Here is a 23,243-nt window from a genome sequence, read left to right as displayed (position 1 = left end):
CTCTCTCTCTCTCTCTCTCTCTCTCTCTCTCTTTTTTTCTTTTGTTTCGCGCAGGAGAGGAAGTGAGAGGAAACCTTTTGATTGAGGAAGTGTCACTTCGATACTGTTTACTTTCAAAGATTAGTTTATTTTAATAATAATTGTGATTAGTGGTTAGGTTAATTTGATGAAGATTTCGAGTTTATTCCCTCGAAATATACACTACGCTACATAGTCTACATGTGCTAGTTAGACTTCAATCAATTCAGCTTTTAGTTTTCCTATTTAGGCATCTAAATAGTTATCAAAGTTGGATTCATCTTTCAGTAAACTAAAACTTGGAAAGCACATTCTAGATATGTAAAGATGTAACTGCAAACATTCACATGTAGTCTGCAGAAAACACAGCTCAAAAGTGTTGTGAAACTGCCACTGGAGACAGATTTTGAAGTATATAGGATTCAACGGAGAACGAACATAGTTTCTTTCCCTTTCAAGTTTCAATCACTGGCCAAGATGGGATACAAAAATTTAATAGCGCAAAGATATATGGCTGTTTTGACAACAAGATCAGCAGTAAGATTCTTTAACTTCTTGTCTTCTACAGATTTAAACTGAGACTCCAAAGTTCTCCATGGCTCCGGAATATCTCTTATGTACGTCTTGCCCATGTGGTTGGTGGGATCTTTAACAGCTTGCATGAGGACCTTGGAATCACTCCGAGCCAGACCTCTCGGAGACAACCTGAGGCATTGCCAATACAAGAGCAGCAGTTGGCTCCAGACTGGATAGGAAAGAGGGGCTTGGCTCCGAACCACCTGAGCATACCCGTGTTATCCCTTAGAACGCAAAACCATGAAACCGTAAAGCAGAGAGGTCGAAAAGAACTTATTTATAAAATTCGGAAAAACTAGAATTTGATAAGACAAGAGAATAGTTGTGATATTAAGTTTTACAAATGAAAGTTCTATAGAGATGTTTCAGAAAATTGAAAAATATAGATATTAAATCTGAAAATACTACAAAGTTTTTAGGAATGGCATAAAAGATAGTTGGTGAAAATAAAAACTTTTATGAGTTTGGCCTTATGAGCAACCAAAGAGTAAACTTTTCATAAAGACTTCAATTGCATCAGCTCCTTAATAAACTTCAGAAGAATCACCAAGCCAATATTAAAACACTGTTTTCGGATATCTGCACAATCAGTTGAAGGAAAATAAGAAAAACCTTTTCACAAATCTCAATCAGCCGAAAACAGAAAACCCTTCAGAAAAACAGTTAAAAGTAACAAAGCCGTTACAAAGAAAATTGCAAAAGTAACGTCTCTTATCATGTAACTGATGCAAACACACACCTGGCAGGAAGCAAAACGTGTAGATTAAGACACAGAAAGTTCCTGTGTCGGTTCCATGTAAAGTATATACTAAGGAGACGACATTCATTGCTATACCTGAGGGGGCACATGATACATCTAGTGGCTCATGTAAGGAGAGTATTGTCCAAAACCATGTTGCCCTCTGCCTTTACCGCCCTGGCCAAGTGGTGGAGTCTGATAGTTAGGTATTGCACCAGGTGACATACTGTGAGTACCAAATGATCCCAACCAAGCCTGACCAAGTGCCGGATTAAACCCCAAACCAGCTCCCTGCGACACTAACAAAGCAGTCAAAGCCTGTCCAATAGCTGGGTCCACCCCTTGCGCTGGAGCACCCATCCCAGCTTGGTTACCAGCCACAAAACCACCAGGTGCACCGTAACGAGGATTGTTGTGACTGGGAGTGTCAAACTGCTGCTGCTTCCCCTGTTTGGGACCATCTACAGCCTTCTGACAATGCAAAACATGCCCCTCAAACGTCTTATGCGGCTCCTACAAAGCCATCTTGGCACTCTCACCACTCTTATACACAAAAAGACAAAACCCTTTATGCCTCCCAGTAAACTTATCGTGACCCAACGGACCTTCCTCAACCTCACCAAACCTCGAGAAAAACGCCAGCAGCCTCTCCGGATCAAGCTCCGCTCCAACATTACTAACATAAATCTTCCTCTGAGTATGCTCCACACTCAAACCCTCAACCACGGGTCCTTTACAAGCAAACTGACACGACGTCATACGGCTCCCAATCTTCTTCTGAGGCTGCTTAAGCGCGTTGCGAGCGCCTGATCTCGACTTAAACAGAATAAAGCCGTAGCCTTTGGACTTCGATCTCTCCGTGTTGATTGAAAGCTTCGATTAGGGTTTCAGTTGTGGTGTCCCACCCGAGTCCGTGGACGAAGATCTTGCGGTGAGATGGGTCTTCGTCTGCTACTTCGCGGATTCGATTCGCGACGTCGGGGTGGTTATTCGCCGCTTGTTTGAGGAGATCTAGAAGCTGTTCCTTCGAGAACGGTTCCAATAGATCCTGAATCGGCTCGTCCTCACCTGGATCGCCGTTTGCTTGATTAACCTGATCATTGGTTTCAATTTGTTCCTCATCGTTAGAGGGTTCGAGCTCTCTCTTCTTAGTAATGGTGTAAATCATTATGGAGGAGACGAGTATCAATATGGAGATTTTAGGGTTTCGAAATTTTCCTCTTTGGTTTCTCCTTTTTTCTCCTCTTTGGTTTCTCCTAAACGAAAGAAACTGATTCTCTTCCTCATCTACGCCATATGAATGAGGTATTGTCTCCTAATTTACCATTTTACCCCTAACCATTTAAACTATAGGCCAATGTTATTATTGAGCTTTAAGTTAAAAGGCCCATTGATAAGCTCAGGGGTTGAGCTTACCTGTGTAGAACAGAAATGGGAGAAGATAGAGGAAGAGCAAGGGGAGAAGAGAATCGAGAGAGGAAGAAATTAGGGTTTAACCCAGTTTTGATTATGATCGTAATTCGATACCTTTCTCTGATATGTTTTCGAGTACATATAGTTGTGTAAAAGGCATAAACAATAATTAAATAAATAAAGTAAACGAGGCCCAATTGTTGGTCCATCTTCATAAGTCCGTTTCGTATCACCCATTTACGAAAAAATGAAAACAAGAATAACGTAGCATGGACCGAGTGGAATTCATTCCAAATCTGAAGCAAACAATAATACTCAGTCTCAAAGGGCTAGATGCAAGGATGCACACAGAAAACTATTGTCTTCTCTCTTGGAAAAATGCTTGATTGGAGCTAAGCTCACAAATGAGATGAAATCGATGAGACAACTCACAAAGAGATGTCTTCTAGCTGAAGACTTGGATGTAACTTGGATATGAAGGTTATTTAGATCATGTACGTTTAAAAGTAGGCAGACTATAATTAAATATCACTATTGTTCGTTCGTTTTTAATGGTGTTTCTGCTAGTGTTAGTCATTGTGATTAATCGCTTGGTTATTCGTATACCGATCACACGTAATTTGTTGTTTTTTTTATTTATCATTTAAATGTTGAATCAAAATTCTAAAAGAACTAGTATGACTAAAATTCTAAGTCATTGTGATTAATAGCTCGTACAACAAATTGTTGTTGCTGTTGTAAACAAACATGGATATTGTCTCTAAAACCAAGATAATGAAACTTAATTCTTGCAATAAACAACATTTAATGCAGCAAGTCAGCAACTCCAACCTCATCTTAGTCGTCTACCGGTTTGCTGACACGTAGGCATTCATAAATGGTTCCATCATAGTTCTTCGCTGATAATCCCAACTTAGATTTAATAGTACATCCCATATTCGAAACTGTGCTAGGCGCTAGTCGACAGTAAGACGGCCCCTAGAGATTTACCAAAAATCAGAAAGTACTCGGGGTCTAATTTTAAATATATTTTAATATATTTATAATATGTTTAGCTAATTTTAAACATGATGACATAAGTTCTTAGACATAATTATATAATTTTTTATAGATAATCTTAAACAGTCTCTTTTTGATTTGTCGAACATTTAGATAAGAATTTATTTGATACGGAAAATTCCTCAAATCTAGTATGTATGTGTTTGTTTTGGGTTTGAATAATGGTTTTCGATTTGATAGCTAATTGTAATTATTTGGTAATGTATAATTACACAAATCTATCGATAATGAATAAAAATAATAAACCGCATTTCAACTTTATGCGGTTAAAAAAAATTTATGCGGATCAATGCAGGAATTACACGGATCAACGCGGGTGGAGAAATTACACTGGTCAACACAGATCAATATCTTACTTCACCGATTTGGTCATATTCGTCTGTGGTCAAGCTCCAAACAACGTCTAGGGGACTGCGGTTTTGAACAGGGTACATCCTAATAGGATTTTACCAAAAGCAAAAAATAGTTCTTTCCCCACAGTCAATCCAACTTGTTAAGACAAATCCCAGAAGCAATTCAGTTTCAGCGAAGAGCCTAGTTCTACCAATTGGGCCCAGATTTAATTAGCCCATTCATGTGAAAGATGTTAAACTCAACTGGTCCTACTACATATCAGATTTAATTGCTTTTCTATAAAAAGAGACAATATGGCAGACTTTTTTAGGAAAAGAAAAGGAATCTTAATTGTTTTAAGGCGCAAGCAGCTTGGGCAACAAGAGTGGGCAGTTCTCGGGAGCCATGAAGAAACTTTGGGCGCAATGCATCTGACATGACCGCTCCTTCGAGTCAACATTCTCACGTGTCCCTCTCTCTTTTTGTTTCAAACTTTGCTTTTTTATCGATCAGTTTTGAATTATTTTAACATTAAACTATACAAATAATAACTAATATAAACATTAGTATAATTTAAACGCCTCTCGTCATGATACCATCATGATTACATCGTTTCTAAAAGCTGACGCCATCGCTGGCGTCTCTTGACTTTTGTTCCTCCCATAATAAAAGACAGTGCTGTATTTTTCTAATGACTATAAATCAGTAAGACTTTCCACTTTTATTTTATTTTGGTGTATTTAAAATTATGAGCATAATGGTACAAAATGTAACAGATAGCATTTCGTAGGAAAATTATCCATAATCTGATTTTTTTGGTGGGTTTTGCTTTCTACTTGAGACCCACTTAACTCATATTACAATTTACCAATGTAAGTAAATCTTAATTGGGATGATATAAACTTCCTTTAACCAAGAACAAAAAATATATAAAAGTTTCGAACAGAGAGTAAAATGAGTTTCAAAATTCATTGACCTATAATTAAGCAGTTTCATTGGTGAAAGAGACCTCTTGAACGCAGGTGAGTCGTCGCAACGAATTCGAATATCTAAGATCGTAGTAAACTAATATTACTACTAATAGTATTATTTAATTGACACCAAGCTGACTAAATGAAAAAAGTTATAGGTCTTAGTTGCTGATATTGATGTGTTTCTCAGCTTCTCAGAATGGTTAATTGTCAATGATCGGGACTATGCAAGTGTTGTACAACTAATATTGTGTGCTGACTCGTTATTATTTATAACTTTTATAAGTATCAATTTCTTAAATAAACGAAAATCATTTTAACTGTTAATATATGAACAAACAGTTCATTTTAAAATATAGTAGTATGTTTTATGTGTTTCTTTTTAAACTCTTCGTTTTTATGTGTTAAAAAGTGATATATTTCTAAACGGATAAAACTGGGTAAAAATTACTCCCGTTTTTTATATAAAATTTTATTAAAAAAATTTGGTCAATTTGTATGATGTTTTGAATTTTTTTATGTAAAAGTATTAAAATAAATGATTAAAATATTAAAAGTTAATGTGTGTTTTTTTGTCTTATTTGTTCAGAATAGCAATGATTAATTACTTTTGGTTATTTTTGTTGTCATCAAGTGTTTTTAATATAAATAAACTATTTCTTAATTTGTATGTTTATGGTAAAATATCATATAAAAGATATCTTAAAACTTTATAAGTTTATGTGATGTTAATTGATTACTTATTTTATTTTTGTGCTTATGATGCGAAACCCTTAATGATTGTACCTAAACGAATAAAATCGATAGAACAATGCCTACGTCATCCAAATTTGATGACTTCAATAATTGACCACTAAAATCAAAGGCACAACAAGGAGAGCTATGTAAAAGATTGGTCCATCTGTTTTTTTCTTCTTCTTATGGTCCACTTCTTCTCTTTAGATCAAAAACACAAAATGAATTGTCTGGCTTTATATATTAAATTTTTTGATCCATACAATTTGGATATATATTGATAAACCAAGATAGTTTTCTTCACGCAATTAGATTCATACTGACCACGCAATATATTACCCTTCGATTAAATGTTAATTTTTGCCAGCGCAGTGAACTAATATGCTTACCAAATAAATTCATAAGAAGAAGAGGCAATAATTCTTTACAAAAAAGAAAAGAAAAAGAAGATGCAATAACAAATACTGAAAATATTTAAGGGAGTTAAAAGATCAAGAAGTAATGATAAAAAACAGCGGCGCACAAAAAAATTAATGGATTAATGCTTTCAATACCAATTGTTGTTACCTCTTTCATGACTTATCCTACTATATAAAAGGGACTAAATTCAAGGCTTTTGAGGCTATCCACCTCAGCCAAAATATTCTCATCCAAAAAGAATTAAAAATAAATGTCATTTAGAAGATAATTAACTAATATAAAATTTTTGATATTTCTAAAAATTTCAAATTTGTAACTGCTAATTTATTAATAGAATCATATATCTATATTGAATTATGTTCTATTTTTAATCGTTACTTTAAGAGTAAATAAATTATTAATTTATAATATATATATAGTTTATAACTTTATATTGTAGTTATAAATAAAGAGAAAATAACCGGGAAAGGTGAAGAAGCTCATATAAAATTATGTAATTAAAATGGTAAAATGGTGAATATGATGAAGTGAATCTAAGAAAATTTGTTGTACAAATTATGGTGCTTTCTTCGTCCACTATAATGATTTAAAATAATATATATTCATATCAATAAGTTAATATTTGTTGTTTTTTTTTGTAAGATGTTAAGATTATCATTTTCTGAAAGGTTACACTGATCCAAAGAGATTAGTTTGTGGAGCTAACCAAACGAGGATTATAGTGTTTACTTTGGAAAAAGTAATAGGTTGAACGATAGATGGCGTGCGTGTTTTTTCACATGGAAATCTGCACATATATTAAAATTGTAAGATTTGAATCATAGAGAAAATATAGTGTATATGACTGAAGTTGATTCATTCCGAAACTAAAGATGGCTAAAATTCTTCTTTGTCAAAATGCATAGATGTGAATCTTATATGAATAGAGTTCTCAATTGCTTATAGCAGTGTAATAAATTCCGTGTGTAAAGGAAAAAAAATGTTATATAAGTGAAAACAAAAATTATGATTTTTTTCTTGTGCCTATAGGCTCTTCGCAATTTGAAGAAGAAAGAACATATTGTGTGAAAATCTTTGGCTCGGTCAAATTTTATCGAGTTGTTTATAAAACTGTTGTTATATGATTCATGTAAATTTTCAGTATTGATTTAAAAGCCCAAGAAAACCCATCTATACTGACTTTTTGATTTTTTTTCTGTGATTTAAATTTAAAAAAGATAAAACTTTCGATAAGTTATGTAAACTCAGAACAAGTATTTAACTTTAGAAAGCATTTACATGTTTCAAACTTATAATATATACATATATAATGTTTAAAATTATTTATATAAAACCTGTATAAAATGTGCTTAAATATGTTTCTCTTCTTTAATGTGTTAATTGTACTATATATAACATTATTTTCAAATTTCAAAAAGTTTATGTCACATTCAAAAACTATCAATAAAAAATATAATTCTCCATCTACAACCAGAAAAAAAGAAAAACTATAAACATATAAATTGAAATTAAGAAAAACTAACATTGGAAAAACAAAAAATTAATGTAAAAGAAACAAACCGACAAATAATATTATAAATAAAATAAATTTATAAGACACAATCCGCGCGAAGCGCGGAAAAAATCTCTAGTAAATATAAAACGGTAGTATAAGAGTTTTATTGATAACGATTACAAGTGATACTGGTGGTACTGGTACCATGTGTAATTGCATTAAACAAAGATATCTATTGCATTCAGTTCAACTGAGATTGAGATATGAAATATTCACGTAGTAATGAGAATGAAAACTATATAGAAAAATGAGACTTTAGCTTTATTAGTATCATATGTGTTCTCAAATTTCATACTTGTGATAATCAAGATTTTGAGTTTAGAATAACATAATTAGGTACATTTCCAGACGAAATATATCTGATTGGAAACAGATGAAGTAGAGTAGAATATTATTTTTATTTGACATCACAAGACCAAGATTCTGCGATTGACAATACTAGGAACTTGCGATGAAAGAGGCACGCGACAAGTTGTAAGGGAATACTGAAAATCACGACTTATTATATAGTATGATTTAAACATTTGTGCTAAATAATTAGCAAGTGAAATCAACAAGAAGAGAAGTTGCACAAATAATACGGAAGCTTTTTGTACCATTAAAATGTTACAAAATTTAAAATCTAATCTAATCAATCACTAAAACATTAAAATGTTTTTCTTTTTCAATGGAGGCTTCTACTTTAGTGAACTTGACGGATATATAATAAGAGGTTAACAAAAGTTAATCTGATCTATTTTAGTTAGATACACATATACAGATATATACATGCAATATTATAACTATAAAGATAATTATTCAGCAAAAGGAAAAGAAAAGACTATTTGATAGGTTATAGAATATAAAAAACAAAGACATGTGCAAATGAATTAGTTTTTCTTTTCTTATTGAAAAGAAAAAGGAGAAAAATAAGAATGGGTCGGAGGTGAACACTGTAAAGATAACGAGCAGGATGAGACATAGGGAGACGTGAGACGCGTTTTGCATAAAGAAAAAAGATGGCGAGGCGAATAATCATTTCAGATACCCCATGCATGATTCATGCAAAAGTCTCATAGTCAGTCACGACTCCCACGTTACAGTTTCATTTATAATTTTAGAACATATAATAATACAAACTACACTTATAACAAGTGTGCTTTTGAAAAAGAAGTATCGCTTTTGACACACTTGTTAGTTTCAGTTACATACTACTAATTAATTTAATTTGCATGTATGTGATAGGATTATAAATTTTAAAGAAATAGATGTCCAGTATAGTCCATGCATGTGTAAGAAAATTAAAAAGCAATTCATGATTTAATATGTTCTCAGATAAAGTTTCACATGGTATCAAATAGCATTCACATTGGGGATCATGCTAACTATAAAGCCCAATCCTTTTAAATATTTATTCAGAATCTACTTGATCCCAAATCAATGTCTCATTTATAAAGCATAATTCAGCTACTATATACAGTAAAAGACTTTCTTTCTTCTGTTGAAATATGTTTTTATTACGGGGTAGAAGAAATATGTCGAAATTTGAAGTTGGGGGGGGGGGGATTTGTCAGTATTTGGAGAATTCATATCAACATTTTAATAACTATATATATATTCTAGTTAATATTTTAAATAGATAATTATCCGACTTTGCTGTATATCAGTGTTGATTTGGAAATATTCACCTTTATTATACAATATAAAACATATAAAAAGAGTATAAATTGGCAGTTTTTGGTGGAAGTAAAAGTCCATAACCTTATGACTTTGACTCAACATATGTAAAAATTGCTTTAATTAATTTATAGATTGTTCAGGATCAATTGAGAAAAACTACATGTTTAGGGTTTAAATATCATAGTGATCGTCAATAAAATATAACCAGTGTTTGTGTATATTTTATGCTGTCAATTTTTATCAGGAAAAATTTGGTGTTGTCATTGTTAAAACCACTATATGAAATTACTCAACTTTAACTTAGATTTTATTTACCCATTGACAATAGGAAAATTTGCAATTTAAAATAAAGGAAATATCAAGAAACATTGAATAGGTCAAACTCTTGGTATCTAGTGTAGAACGTTAAAGGAGAGTGACTCAATAACGTACGTAGTATAGTTGTTGAATGGGTCAAACCATGGATGGTTGGATTTATTATCAAATATTATTTTAAAGTTCTTCCTTGCAATCTTAGATATGTATGTTTGTTTCATTGTTTGTAGGTTGGTATAAGATTTAGACAGACACAAAAAAAGTTAGATAAGTGTACAATGTCGCACTATAATTAGAGCTAAAAACTATAATTAGAGCTATACACACAGATTAAAAATATTTATTTTCTTACATTTTCTTACATTTTTTTACATTTTCTTAACAAAAACATCATTAATTATTCATCTAATTACAAATCAATTAATAACAAAATAGAAGATATAATATTTATGGTGATATAACAAAAAGATTAATAAATTAAAAAATTAAAAACGTCATTTATTTTGGAACAATTTTTTTCTCTAAAATGTCATGTATTAAAAAATAGAGGGAGTAAAAGCAACAAAATATATTGCACTAGGGGTTGGCCCGCCCTACGGGCGGGTGAATTTACATTAAAAATTATTTCATACTAAAGTATATATTAATTTTGTAAAACATTTGAAAAATTACTTTAAACTCATGAATATAATAAATATAATTTGTTTTCTAATTATATCATATATATTTGTTTTGTTAACATTTGACATTTGTTTATAATTTGGATTTTTATTTGTTATCAACTACTTTTTCTGACATTACACTATTTTTTCAATATTCATTTCAATTATATTTTTAATGGAAATGCGTTCTTTTTTTTTTTGCATTTGCATGTATTTATATGTGTAGTATTTTAATATATTTTTTTAATTGTGTGTTAAATTTCATGTTTGATTGTGGTTCCACAATATTGTTTTAAACACTTTTTTGGTCAGATTAGAAGGTATGATATATTTGGTTAAGGAAATTTTTGAATATTGGATTTCTTAAATTTTTAAAAATACTTTGTTTTTTTAAAAACGTACACTGACGAAGCTGTTCAAATATATAACTCATGCAGCTCATTAATGAAAATGCAACTACGATGAACCTGTGGCTCCGTTTCGTTTTATGGTAAAGTAAAGTAAAATATGTAACATGTCTATAACTTGGTTGGGCGTATCAGACATATGCTTGAGAGATGTTTTGTTCAGAAGTGCCTTAAGATTTTTTTCCCAGTAAGATGAATATTTTAGTTGCTATTGGAGCTCATCCTATGGATAATGTTGATTTTGAAAATTTGCTCTCGTTTTAATGACATTTGCACATTTGTTATATATGAAATATATTAGTATATATTCTTCTAACAACATCTCAATAAGAGTTATTGAGGAAAACAATATGATGACAGCAGGCCCGTCTTATGTAAATTATGGACCCTGGCTTAGATTTTTTTCTCCAAAATTATAGCTATATTTAACAAAATTTGGACCCTAATTTCTTAGAGAATTATTTTCAAAAGAAAAAGTGTCAGGAAAAATATTTGTGAGCACATCAAAATTTTTTTTTTTTTTGTGCAAGAGTACATCAAAACTGGTTGTTACTTACAAAGCCATTAGCTGCTTATTTGTGAGATTGTGTGTGTGCCGCTGATTTCATGTTTGGTTTTATCATGTTCTGTGGATAATGATATATAATTAGTGGGAAGTGGCTACTTGAGCCGTCGTGAAAGTTGAAGTATATGAATATTATTTGTACGGTTTGAAGTGGTATTTCAAGGAATTGTTGTGGGTTGAGTGACTAATATTAGTTTACAAAAAAAAATTACTAATATTAAAGTGTACATATATGTAGCATCAATATCAAATGTCGGTACAAAGAAAAGAAAATAAAAATCAACATGTGATTCATAAAAGGCACGAAACTCTTCATATAAGTTACTAAAGCAGCTAGCCTCGTGTGGTTTATTAAGTGCCTACTCCATCATTGCAACAGGTGGTTCTGTTACTGAGCTCCCGCCTACAGTAGCTTGTGCAGCTGTTGTTGTTTCATCCAGCGGAGGCGAGTGGATCACTGGTCCTGCACCACAGGTGGTATTAGTGTGAGTTGCAAATAGCTTCTCACCATCAGAGCACATGTAAGACACACATGTAGCCAGAAACATGATCTGTTAGTGGTTTCTATGCCATCAACTTTGCACTTGCAGGGAAACTCAACTGTCTGTTATGAGATGAAGCTAGGCCCTTCAGTAATGCAATAGTTTTGTGACATATAGAGAGAGAAGGTAGCATGAAGGGATTGTACATGCGGAGGAGAATTGACGACGTATGCGTTTAGTTCCGACACCGTTAGAGACTCGAGTTTCTTCACGCCACCATATTTTGTAAAACTTTTGGAGCATTCCGCCCTCACCCAAACTGGTTAAGTCAACATCGATAAACTTGCAAATTTCATTGGTTTTGAGCTTGAAGATCATTTTCTCCCCACCTACCTAGCTAAGAAGGCCTGGATATGTGTCTATTTTACATGTATAGCATTTTTAGTATGAGGCTATTTTCACAGCCACATGTTGCTAACAGAGATGGAGGGGAGAAGGTACTGACCTCCAACAAATTTGGGATAGTGACGTTAGTGAATCAAATAGGTTGTTGCTTCTGGTGACATCAAAACTTCTTGATGGACAGTTATGAACCTTGGAGAAGTGCCTAGTGAAGAGGCAGAGACATGAACAACGGTGCCAAGTTAAGTAGGGTGAGCATCTAAGAATACAAAGAGATCTGCAAAGGAAACTGAGGGAACATACCTTTTCATCAAGGAGTAGCATGTCAACCCCGTAAGCTTTCCCCGTTCTTGACGTTGCGTGCCTCTCAATAACGGAGACGCCTTGTAACCACTGCTGAAGAACACGGCCGACATCAGAATCGGAAAAGATTATCGGAGAGGTAACCATTGTCGCAATCAAAGTTTGTAACGAAACAGTCAAATGAATATGATGAAGCAGTGCGATTTGGAGAGGGCTTCACGACTTATTTATAGTATCAGGATTTAGGGATTATCAAATCTGATGGAGAGGGGAGTCTTTGAAGTCGAGGTAGTGGGTTAAATGATCTGAGGAAGTTAATGTAATCACTTTAAGTCTGATTCAATTAAAACCAGTAACGTTCGCAAAGGAACACTCATGGGCGCAGCAAAATTGAGCAACGGAGAAGACGAAGACTCAGAGAACATAGGTGGGCCCTTAGTGGGAGTGTTTAGTTGTGATTGGTTCAATGTGTTTTAATGAGCCAACAATTAAAATCTTGTCAACGAAATAGAAAATTTCAAAGGAGAGGCCACGTGTCAAAGAAAGCCCCACTCTATTTGAGGATGTGGAGGAAGGAGGAGAGAGCAGAGTCTACTTTATTGTATAAGATTACAAATTTTATAACTTAATAAAAATGAATAAGAATGATGCAATTAATAACGCTAAAAATAACTCTGGACATCCGACCTCAAGTATGAAGATTGGGGACGTCATTATCGTTAATTAATACGGGATAAGTTGGGTCATGGACTCATGGGTTTAATCAATTAAGACCGTAGACCAAACAGAGCTGAGTCAGACATCCGTACAACACTGCTGACGCGTGTCTTACTTTATCTCTCTCTCCTCTCTACGCGTTTTCTCTCTCCACCCTCCCCCTCTCCGCCGTCCTATTTATTATCTCTCCTCCGCCTTCATTCTTTCACTCTCTAACTTCATCCCCCACTCCTACAAAAAAAAACAAGAGAGCTCCAAAATTCTATATTCGTTTTTCACCGTCTTAGAACTCGAATTTCACTGTGGTTAAAAAAAAATACTCCGTAAAAACATGGCGTCGTCTGATGGATTAGCGAGCGTTGAGCCTTGGTCGTTCCGACAAAGCTTCAACATCGACTCCTGGTTACTTCCTGATCACGACAGTGACATACTCGCCAAAGCTCTTCACAGATCCATCTCCACATCCACACCCACCGATCCTTTTTCTCCGTCGGCTTACTTCGACTCCGCCGCCGTCTCCGATCTTTCTCCTCCGCAAACCCTCTCTAACGTCTCCTTCGCCTCAGATCCGGACATCTCCGGCGCTGGTGGTGGGAAGCGGAAGCGTGGTCCTGGCGTCGCCGGAGATAAACCAGCGAAACGCCGATCTCGAGTCTCGACGAAGAAGTCTCAGACAACGTTTATTACGGCGGACGCGGCTAACTTCCGGCAGATGGTTCAGCAAGTCACCGGCGCGAAGTTCATCGGCTCTTCCTCCCACGGCATTTTCCCTCCGATCGTGAAACCGGAGCCGCATAGGCTCGCTAGCAGGCTACCACCACCGTCGTCCTCGGCTGTTCCCACGCTTGATACGTCGTCGTTTTTGTCGAACCATCACCAGGAGAACATGGTCAACGATTTTAGCTCTGTTTCAGCACCGGCGAGTTCGTTTTTTCAGTCAAGTACGGTGAAGGCCGGTGTTAGTGGTGGCGGTGGCTCCGCCGTGGAGCTGGATAGTTACTTCCCGACGCTTGAGTCGTGGAAAGTTATGTGATCGAATCGGATTTATAAGTTAGTGTTTGTAGATGTAGTCCCCTGTATCTCTCTGTGTTTGGTTATGAACATCTTGTTATCATCCTGAGCTTTGTGGCTATGGAGTCTCTTGTTCATACTGTTGGGGGATTAATGAATCAATGGTTAATGGCAATTTTTAATTTTTTTTGTTGCAATTAACAAAATAATACAGAAGCTAAAGAATATCTTTCTTGACGGTCCCATGGACATGTTGTCAATATCACACATAAGACAATCATATACGTTACCACCACCACAGTTTTTTTTTTGATAAAATTACCACCACCACAGTTATGTATTCATTACTGATAGTCTGATACAAATCCATATAGTTTTCTTTAATTTTTAATACCAGAAACTGATGCAAAAGAAAAGCTTAGTGCAACTAAACAGTTTATACAAAAAAGAATGTTATCTTCCACGAACTACACCCGTGAGACCATGTCAAAGTAAACGATAGTGCTAGAACCCAAGTCAAAAGATTACATCGTAACAAAAGGTTAAAAACACTCGTAATGGGTTTGGTGATCAGACAAAAGAATCAAAGAAAATAGAATATTTAATCCAAAAAGGTTAAGTTGTGAAATATTAAAAAAAATAAAAAAATAGACTATTTATTAATTTATCTACAGCGGATGATAAAAGTCGCAAGCAATCTGCAGTTGTTAAAAGTTTATTTTTTCAATACCACCTTGGGGTCAGGCTCAGTTTAAAAGCTGAGTCAACGTCAATGCTACAAAAGAGGAAGCATTGATCATATCCATCCATCATCAGTCGTGTTCTTAGTTTTGACAGTAAAATGTCACTTTCGTTTGAACACTTGATTCCTATATTACACGACACCGATGTCTTGTTGTGATTAAACTTACCCATTAAACACATAACGTAAACTTTAAACAGACTTCAAATACTGAAACGATGTAGCAATGTGAACACTACGTTTGGATGAACTTATCGTTTTGTTGGATCTATGCACAATGAATTTCGTATCCGAGTCTTATTTTAGGAACATGTGGACGGTGGAAGAGACTACTACTAACTCGGCAATAAGTATAAGAAGGGACCATGGATTGACTCAGGGATTTTATATAATATATAGTCAGAAACGAAGACTAACGCAACGGTGACAAGTATAGGTGGTGGTTGGGTGCACCTGAGAAGGGGTTTATGAGAGAAACATCATCTACTTTGACTTAATCAGATTCAGACACTTATCTATCATCTCATGTGGGTCTGTCTTTGGACTTCTAAATATACGAATGAGGACGACATAAATGAATATTTTTTATGTGTTAGGTTTACTTGGAATCGGATATATGGTGTAAAGAAACTTTATACTGCAAGTGCTAGAGTGAAAGCATATCTTTGGACCTTCCTTGGGTTATACCACCTTCATCTTGAGTGACTTTGCTTTTGTGATGAATCACATATCGTTTCCTCAAATGATTTCTGAAAAAAATTACAGTGCTTATAAGAAAATAATGCGACAAGACCATACAAGTCGACAAGTTTGGGCACAACAATTCATATGCTCAAAAATAAGGCTGATGGGAACAAACTAAAACCATGTCGATGAATGACATTCCGCTATCTACGTTCTATAAGGCGAGACTGAGGAGAAACGCGCTAGGCTATTCAGGAAAAGAATGGTCGACCTCAAACGCGCCGCTGTAATTGGAGAGCAAGAGTGACACATTAACAGCTTAGATGGATATGCGCTTGTATAACATATTCCTATACAGTAGTACTACACTCATTAAAAATCGGGCCTAAAGTCATGATGAGGCTTATATTAGTACTTAACATTAGGCCCAATCAAATATTCCTAATGATATTTAGTTTTGCGTTATAAATGGTTAAAGACCTTGTGATTTGCTATAATAAATGTATAAGAATAAAACGAATATTTTTCCTTAACACTGAATAAAATGAATATATCAAACAGATTTTAGGGGAACAAAAATTTATAAAATATTTGTTTTCTAGAATTAAAAAAATAAATAAATGAAAAAAAGAACGACCAAAGAAAAGAAAAAAGAGAGAAAAATTACATGACTAAACAAGCATGTACATTGTCATCGCTAAAGAGATGAATATCATTTTCATCAACTTTTTGGGGTGAACGAGGATAATACCCGTTGATAGAAGAATCTTCGTAGAAATTGTAGTTCCCACCGTATGAAATAGTGTTTTCTCCATGATTATTTATTTTCTGATTCGATTGTTCCAAATATTGAGAAGGATATGTGTAATAGCCGCCGTAATATCCGTTATACGGGAATGGCCAGAACTCTGCGGCTCGTCCCGTTCGTTTCACGATTCTAAGTACCTCTTCCCTATCAATGTACCCTGTGACCGTCACCTTTTGTCGATCCACGTCTATCTCTACCGTATTCACTCCTACACATATTCATTATATTTGCATTAAGTAAAACCAAAATTATGATATGAATCAAATCCATGTTTGGATTAGTATTTTTTTTCCTTACCACTGAGTTTGGAAATGGCTCTTCGAACTTTAGTTTCACATCCTTGGCAATCCATATCTACCAAAAGCTCCACAACCTTGAACAACAGAAGAAAATATACATTAGAGAGATCGAAAGAAATAATAAACGGCGTGTTGAAGAACATCGAGCAAAGAGGTATAAATCAACGTACAGATAGAGCGAGGGGAAACCGAGAGTGTCCATGTATCCAATCAAGCATTGCCTTGTCTTAAATATTTCTGTGAGCCTTATACTTTTTGTCGTAAAATCTTTCTTTGCTTTCAATATGATCTTTTGGTTGTGTAGTAATATAATGTGCGAGCTTATATATATAGGCGTAAATGTCTGCGTGTGTTTTGGAACACTTGGTCTATGTTCCAAGTAACCGCGTTTGCGTCTTGTGAGATGCAAAATGCTTATGTCTTAAGTCTTACATTAGCTTGTGTTTCGGTGTTGCCAGGGTATTTCTTTGCCTTCTTATTTTATTTCACTTTAATTATTGTCTTATCACTAGAGTAATGATTTACCATTTCTGCTTCGGCTCTAGGTTTTTTTCCTGTTTAATAAACATAAATATGGCTATAAAAATATTATTTCAATTCAATTATTTTTAGATTTTTATAAACTTGTCCTATATTTCGAAAACTTATGAATGTTTTACCAATCAAATATATAGCTTAGCTGTTGCTTCTTTGAATTGCTAATATCCTTTTAAATTAACTTCGATTAGGATGGAAGAAATCTCTAATTGTGTGTGTGTTTTTTCTAAAGTCTTCGTTAAGCTTTATTCCTGTTGCATCTTTAAATATATTGTTAAATTTACTGCATGATGAAACTTAAACATATTGTATATAAAAAATAAGATATTAATTTAAAACTAATAATGATTTGGAAGCATGTGACTTATATTAGTTATGTTGACATTCTTTGTGAAACACATATTTTCGTAGGCTGAAGAATTTCGAATTTTTTTTTTAAACGAAATATAGTGTTTATTTTTTGTATCCCGAACCGAAGTGTCTGTCGATCATATTCAAAACGTCAAGATTTCCTGCTTACAAAATCTTGTAAATATACACACAATTACAGTCATATATCAGCTAATCAATGTACGTTATAGACGTACAAGTGTGAAAAGCCATTAAAAACGTACATGTATGTGCTGGAATTACCCTTTAAATTGGTCTTAAGTACGTAGCTAATATATATGATTTATATGATACACATAAAAAGATGAACCTTTGAAGAATTATTGTATGTAAATTACCGAGAAATATCACAAAACCTTATAGAGTTGTGTTACCTATATTAACGAGAAGAAACACACATAAACACAAACCATTTCTTGAACCAAAATAGTTTTGTTACTAGAAGAAAACACAAGATATTAGGAACATTGCAGTGGCTTAACTTAGTCCGGTCCGTTCCGGCTCCAACATAATCCATCCTTGGATGACGTAGCTTGGTAAAGATTGTGTCCAGTTAAGACCCGGTCTAAGTCACTGTGAACCGGTGTCAAAATGATGAGCAAATCAGTCCTCTCTCATGGAGCCCCTGTGGAAGATATCCTGAAAATGTTTTCTGCTAGACTTGTTTTGCTTTGCCTCATTTTGGTTTCTGCTAACTTTGTCCATGCTGTCATCCCTTTACACATTTTCACATATTTGGCATCAGCTTCATATGCAGCTCATCTTTTGCTTAACTTGAGTTCTATAGAAGGGCCATTCATAATGAAAGAGATCAATCCAAAAGCAATGGCTGCATTTCAAAAGGCATTAAAAATGGTTCCAGAAAGTTTACAAACAACATTTCAAGAAAAGTTGACTTAAAAAAAAAAAAAGACAGCAAAGACAAAGAGTCATATCATCATCATGTCTAGACATTCTTGAGCTTCTTCATCTTGGAAGGTGGCCATCGACCTTTCTTCCTCAACTTCCGCTTACGAACCAGACGTTTCCTCCTTAGCCTAATCTTCTTGGCCAGCTTCATCTTCATCCTCTGTTCCAGCAACATCTTCTCTTTAGCTTCTTTTGATTCCAACGGTAGTTTATCCACAGGAACAGCAGCAACAACAGTCTTAGGTGGTTCCTCATTGCTCTCAGCCTCAGCTCCGTCCACGCCAGAAGCAGCTGCCTTCACAATCACTGCTCTTCCATTGCTAATGCTCAAATTGTACCCATTGAGTGAGACTCTATTGGGTTTAAGGATGAAAACTGAAACCAATACAAGGAAGAAACCAAAAAGATCAGAACTTTCACAAGTAAATAACCAAAGAAGCATTCTAATCTTAAAGTGTTCGATGAAATGCCTCAATGAAAATCTAATGCCATCTCTTCAGCTTTTAAACAAAGGAAGAAGCTTTTTAGTTTCTTGGGTCTGTAATGGAGATTTGAAGCGAAAGCAATACGTGAGATGACTAGAGAAACAAGTGAAGCTGCGTACCTGGTGAAGCGGAAGACGAAAGCTGAAGCCTTTGAGAAGAGAGAGGAGCGAGAGGATTGAAACAGAGAAGAGACATCTTCTTCGAATTGAAGAATTTCGCCTTCAGACAGTCATTTGAAGTTTGGTTTCTGGATAAGGCTTTTGTTTCACCTTCTCTCTCCGTCCGTCTTATTAACGAACGGATTGGATTTGATCCGGTTCAATCCGGTTTGCACTTTGGTTTAGATTCTATTTTTGCTATTTAATTGTTAGAGTCCGGTTTAGCTTTGATGTGTTTTAGAAAAAAAGTCAATTATTTCAGCAAGGCACTTTTCGGTTCAGTTGGGTTATAAAGTTTCGGTTCAGTTCGGCAATTGAAAAAATTGATTTTTCGGTCCGGTATGTAATAATCGGTTAGTTTGGTTTTCTATATTTTTAACCAAAACTATAAATTTAGATCAAAATTCTGAATCAAACAAAATCCAAACCAAACTAACCGAAAAAAATAACATGATCAAAATTTTCAAATTTTAACAAGAAACTTAACTAAAATAGAATATTTCAGTTAATTTCTGTAAAAAAAATTTGAAACCGAATTAAAAAGAAACCAAACTGAACCAATTTTTTTTTGGTTAGAATTAGATTTCTTTGATCAAAATAACCGAATTCTAAAGCTTAGCCTCAGTTCCTCAATGACTGGCAAGCCAAGCTCTGGTCTCGTTTCTTCTACCTCTCAGTGAGTAAACACTTTAACTCTCTACTTCCAAATGGTGTGGCCTAACCGGTAAGATGATTGGTTTTGTAGGTTTATGTGACAATGTACCTCAACGATTGTCAAAGAACTGATTTCTATGAAGGTATATTGGTTTAAACACAAAGGAGTTTGACATGCACGTCATCATTGAGGTAAAATAACTTGAAACCAGGAGACTAATAGTAAGCTTTGTGTCTGAAAATGTTGGGAGTTTTGATTCAGACAAACCGAACCACGGCTAGAATATTCCCGGCAGTGTTGGATGTTGAGAACCCTGAGTTCAAGAGGAAGCTAGATAGAATGGTTGTGATCAATGAGAAGCTGATGGCTGTAGGACAAACAGACGATCCTTCCTTTGTCAAGAACCTCAAGAGGATTCCTCTCATTGCTGGTTTAGTATCTGAGATCTTGGCTGCCTATCTCATGCCTCCTGTTGAGTCTGGATCTGTTGACTTTGCTGAGTTTGAGCCTAATCTTGTCTATTAAGTTTTTGAGGCTGGTTCTTGATTTCTTGGAATTTTATGAACCAAAATACTTTTACTGCTCTCTATCAATCACATTGCACATTGTATTAGCCAAAATTCAGATTTTATTGAACTGATTGTTACAGTTGAGTTTGCTACATACAAAAACACATTATGAAATCTAATAAGAAGAGGATGATTGCATATGAAAGCTAAACCTCTATTACTCAATCAGTTTTAGCCTTAGGTTTCTCTTCTTCTTCGGTGAGAGGCTTAAACACAACATTGAAGAACCAAACAGCCAGCAACGTAGCCTTGATAGGTCCTAGCCAATACACAAGTAGATGCTCTTGTGTTATATGTTCACCTCGTGCATAGGCCCATCCCATAACCTGCAAAAATCTCACACAATCAAATAAACAAAGAGCTAAAGACAAACACATCACAATCACAAAGACTCCTTTGGGGTTGATACCGCTGCTGGATTCATGCATCCACCGGTTAGATCAGCTCCAAGAACATGGAGAGTTAACTTAGCAATACTACCAATCCAAGTCTTCATGAAGAAACTTCCAGGGATCTTCCTTGCTAGTCCCAGCGAGAGCATGACAATAAAAAATGTTAGTATCCCCTCGGTTAAAGCGCCGTGATGGATTGCTACGTTTAGTTTTGGTCCTTTCCCAATCTCAGGGAAAACATGAATGATATGTTTCACCCCAAGGATTGATCCTATCACCTGAAAACAAAAAGAGGCAGAACAAAATATTAATCATTTTCTACTTGTAATAACAAAAACAGAACAAAAAGATCACATTCATCTTCTCTACTTGTAAACAAAACAAAAGATCACAAAAACAGAACACAATTTTCCACTTGTAATAAGAAAAAACAGAAGACAAGATCACAAAAAACAGAACACAGGATTCATGTTTTCTACTTGTAATAAGAAAAACAGAACACAAGATCACAAAAAACAGAACAAAATATTCATCATTTTCTACTTGTAATAACAAAAACAGAACAAAAGACCACAAAAACAGAACAAAATATTCATATTTTCTATTTGTAATAAGAAAAAACAGAACAAAAGATCACAAAAACAGAATAAAAGATTAATCTTTTCTACTTGTAATAACAAAAACAGAACAAAAGATCACAAAAACAATATAAAAGATTAATCTTTTCTACTTGTAATAACAAAAACAGAACAAAAGATTCATCTTTTCTACTTGTAATAAAAAAAACAGAACTTGTACTTGTAATAACAAAAACAGAACAAAAGATTCATCTTTTCTACTTGTAATTAAAAAAAACAAAACTTGTACTTGTAATAACAAAAACAGAACAAAAGATTCATCTTTTCTACTTGTAATAAAAAAAAACAGAACTTGTACTTGTAATAACAAAAAAACAGAACAAAAGATTCATCTATTCTACATGCAATAACAAAAAACAACAAAGATTCATCTTTTCTACTTGTAATAACAAAAACAGAACAAAAGATCTCAAAATGAAGTCTTTAGAACCAAAAGAAAAAAACATGATCATCATGAGTTAATGTATAATTGTTATTCATCATCATTACCTCAACGGGGATTCGAACCAAGACGGTGAAGATGAAATTGCTGAAGCCACCGGTGACACCAGCAGCCAAAGCGGTTAAAGGGTTGTAAAGTCCACCTTTGCTGAGTTTCTGAAGGAATGCGAAGACGAACATGGAGATGACGGAGAAGAGATACCGGACGATCTCGCCGGTGGTATCTTTCCGGCTGAATCCGAGTACTCCGTGAACTAAGATGTTGACAAGAACTCCTGCCCATGTCCACATAAAGGACAGCACAAGATCAGAAACCACTATACCGATTCGACCCATTTTCGATTCCAACGATGAGAAACAAGAAAAGATTCACAGAATGATCGTAAAGCAGGAAGCCTTGTCTATGGTTGGAGATGTTGGATGAAAGAGAAGAGATCGAGATTATGATTGGTTATTAGCGGTTTGTGAATTTAGCACATAATTGACGCTAGAGACGTTTGTGTTATTGGTTAATAATAATAATATGGTGGTGAGTCAGCTTCCGACAATAAAGGTTTTGTTTTGTTCTGTCTGATCTTTGGCTTTGTTGTCATGAGATTAAAGAAAAAGATTTTCATACTTCGGAAACGATGATAGAGCTTGTTGGCTACATGAAGGAGAGGCTAGGGAGGGAGACGGTAGAAAAACATTTACTGGGTCCAAACATGGTAGCTGGTGAGGAAAATATTTTTACAGCGTTGATAGATTTTTTAATATTCGAATTCAATTTGGGCTCATGGACTTTTAGCATATAAGCCTAATATATAGATAGAGATGGCATTTTGACCGCAGCCCGCGGGCCTGGCCCGTACAAGACCCATGCGGGGCGGATTTGGGTAAAGGTAATCGAAGCCCATTTAAAAGCGGGTCTCGCGGGTAAGTGTCATGCGGGTTTGGGCTTTTGCGGTCTACGCTCAGCGGGTCTTGCGGGGTCGACATAACCCGCGACCACTTCCTCATTTGCTGTCTTTACACCTGAAAAAAAAGAGTCAAGAGACGAAAATGGCGATCAGGGTTCTCTACAGCACGACTCCACCAACGAGCACCAGAGGAGCAGCACCACCAACCGATTCTTCTTCTCCTCGACTAAGACCACCATCAGAGCTTCTCTCCATCTTCTTTCCACCACCACTGGAGCTTCTCTCCTTCCTCGAG

At 34.9% G+C, this 23,243-nt stretch overlaps 5 protein-coding genes and 1 pseudogene across 7 annotated transcripts; 2 read left to right on the top strand and 4 right to left on the bottom strand.

The window, feature by feature from the left end:
• Positions 1-446: 446 nt before the first annotated feature.
• Positions 447-3,005, bottom strand: LOC111215321 (annotated as a pseudogene).
• Positions 3,006-13,530: 10,525 nt separating this feature from the next.
• LOC111214987 (calmodulin-binding protein 25-like) lies at positions 13,531-14,526 on the top strand. Its single transcript, XM_022717922.2, has one exon. The coding sequence runs from the start codon at positions 13,663-13,665 to the stop codon at positions 14,362-14,364; it is 702 nt and encodes a 233-aa protein (XP_022573643.1). The 5' UTR covers positions 13,531-13,662; the 3' UTR covers positions 14,365-14,526.
• Positions 14,527-14,664: 138 nt separating this feature from the next.
• On the bottom strand, positions 14,665-18,230 carry LOC111215320 (heavy metal-associated isoprenylated plant protein 45-like). Of its 2 annotated transcripts, XM_022718782.2 has the most exons (3): positions 17,046-18,230; positions 16,874-16,949; positions 14,665-16,784 (listed from the first exon to the last, which is right to left on the bottom strand). In XM_022718782.2, exons 1-3 carry the CDS (start codon positions 17,091-17,093, stop codon positions 16,432-16,434), a joined length of 477 nt encoding a protein of 158 aa, XP_022574503.1. In that variant the 5' UTR covers positions 17,094-18,230; the 3' UTR covers positions 14,665-16,431. The 2 variants fall into 2 exon arrangements, with proteins under 2 accessions (XP_022574503.1, XP_048633890.1); XM_048777933.1 differs by lacking the exon at positions 17,046-18,230 and having other exon boundaries at positions 16,874-17,018.
• Positions 18,231-18,613: 383 nt separating this feature from the next.
• On the bottom strand, positions 18,614-19,523 carry LOC111214986 (50S ribosomal protein 5, chloroplastic). Its single transcript, XM_022717921.2, has 2 exons — positions 19,316-19,523; positions 18,614-19,086 (listed from the first exon to the last, which is right to left on the bottom strand). The coding sequence occupies exons 1-2, from the start codon at positions 19,389-19,391 to the stop codon at positions 18,749-18,751; spliced, it is 414 nt and encodes a 137-aa protein (XP_022573642.1). The 5' UTR covers positions 19,392-19,523; the 3' UTR covers positions 18,614-18,748.
• A 641-nt stretch (positions 19,524-20,164) lies between these two features.
• LOC125608081 (magnesium-protoporphyrin IX monomethyl ester [oxidative] cyclase, chloroplastic-like) lies at positions 20,165-20,571 on the top strand. The gene is made up of 2 exons (XM_048777934.1): positions 20,165-20,200; positions 20,271-20,571. Exons 1-2 carry the CDS (start codon positions 20,183-20,185, stop codon positions 20,532-20,534), a joined length of 282 nt encoding a protein of 93 aa, XP_048633891.1. The 5' UTR covers positions 20,165-20,182; the 3' UTR covers positions 20,535-20,571.
• Positions 20,571-22,661, bottom strand: LOC111214985 (probable aquaporin SIP2-1). 2 transcript variants are annotated; one of them, XM_048777932.1, is made up of 4 exons: positions 22,098-22,633; positions 20,988-21,248; positions 20,744-20,904; positions 20,571-20,693 (listed from the first exon to the last, which is right to left on the bottom strand). In XM_048777932.1, exons 1-4 carry the CDS (start codon positions 22,383-22,385, stop codon positions 20,603-20,605), a joined length of 801 nt encoding a protein of 266 aa, XP_048633889.1. In that variant the 5' UTR covers positions 22,386-22,633; the 3' UTR covers positions 20,571-20,602. The 2 variants fall into 2 exon arrangements, with proteins under 2 accessions (XP_048633889.1, XP_022573641.1); XM_022717920.2 differs by having other exon boundaries at positions 20,620-20,904; positions 22,098-22,661.
• Positions 22,662-23,243: the final 582 nt, after the last annotated feature.

The sequence above is a fragment of the Brassica napus genome, chromosome A4 (genome assembly GCF_020379485.1).
Source record: "Brassica napus cultivar Da-Ae chromosome A4, Da-Ae, whole genome shotgun sequence".
NCBI classification, from domain to species: Eukaryota; Viridiplantae; Streptophyta; class Magnoliopsida; order Brassicales; family Brassicaceae; genus Brassica; species Brassica napus.
Note: the sequence above shows the minus strand (reverse complement) of the source record. Positions and strands in the feature narration are given on the sequence as shown.

Bases quoted from the DNA above. Each gene is read 5' to 3' on its own strand.
- LOC111214987 (XM_022717922.2), top strand. From the start codon at position 13,663: ATGGCGTCGTCTGATGGATTAGCGAGCGTTGAGCCTTGGTCGTTCCGA.
- LOC111215320 (XM_048777933.1), bottom strand. From the start codon at position 17,018: ATGTTCTTCAACACGCCGTTTATTATTTCTTTCGATCTCTCTAATGTA. The intron at 16,785-16,873 runs GTAAGGAAAAAA...GAATATGTGTAG, and splicing joins AGCCATTTCCAAACTCAGTG to GAGTGAATACGGTAGAGATA.
- LOC111214986 (XM_022717921.2), bottom strand. From the start codon at position 19,391: ATGTCTCTTCTCTGTTTCAATCCTCTCGCTCCTCTCTCTTCTCAAAGG. The intron at 19,087-19,315 runs GTACGCAGCTTC...TATTGGTTTCAG, and splicing joins TTCGTCTTCCGCTTCACCAG to TTTTCATCCTTAAACCCAAT.
- LOC111214985 (XM_048777932.1), bottom strand. From the start codon at position 22,385: ATGGGTCGAATCGGTATAGTGGTTTCTGATCTTGTGCTGTCCTTTATG. The intron at 21,249-22,097 runs GTAATGATGATG...TTTTGTTTTCAG, and splicing joins TGGTTCGAATCCCCGTTGAG to GTGATAGGATCAATCCTTGG. The intron at 20,905-20,987 runs GTATCAACCCCA...AGATTTTTGCAG, and splicing joins GATGCATGAATCCAGCAGCG to GTTATGGGATGGGCCTATGC.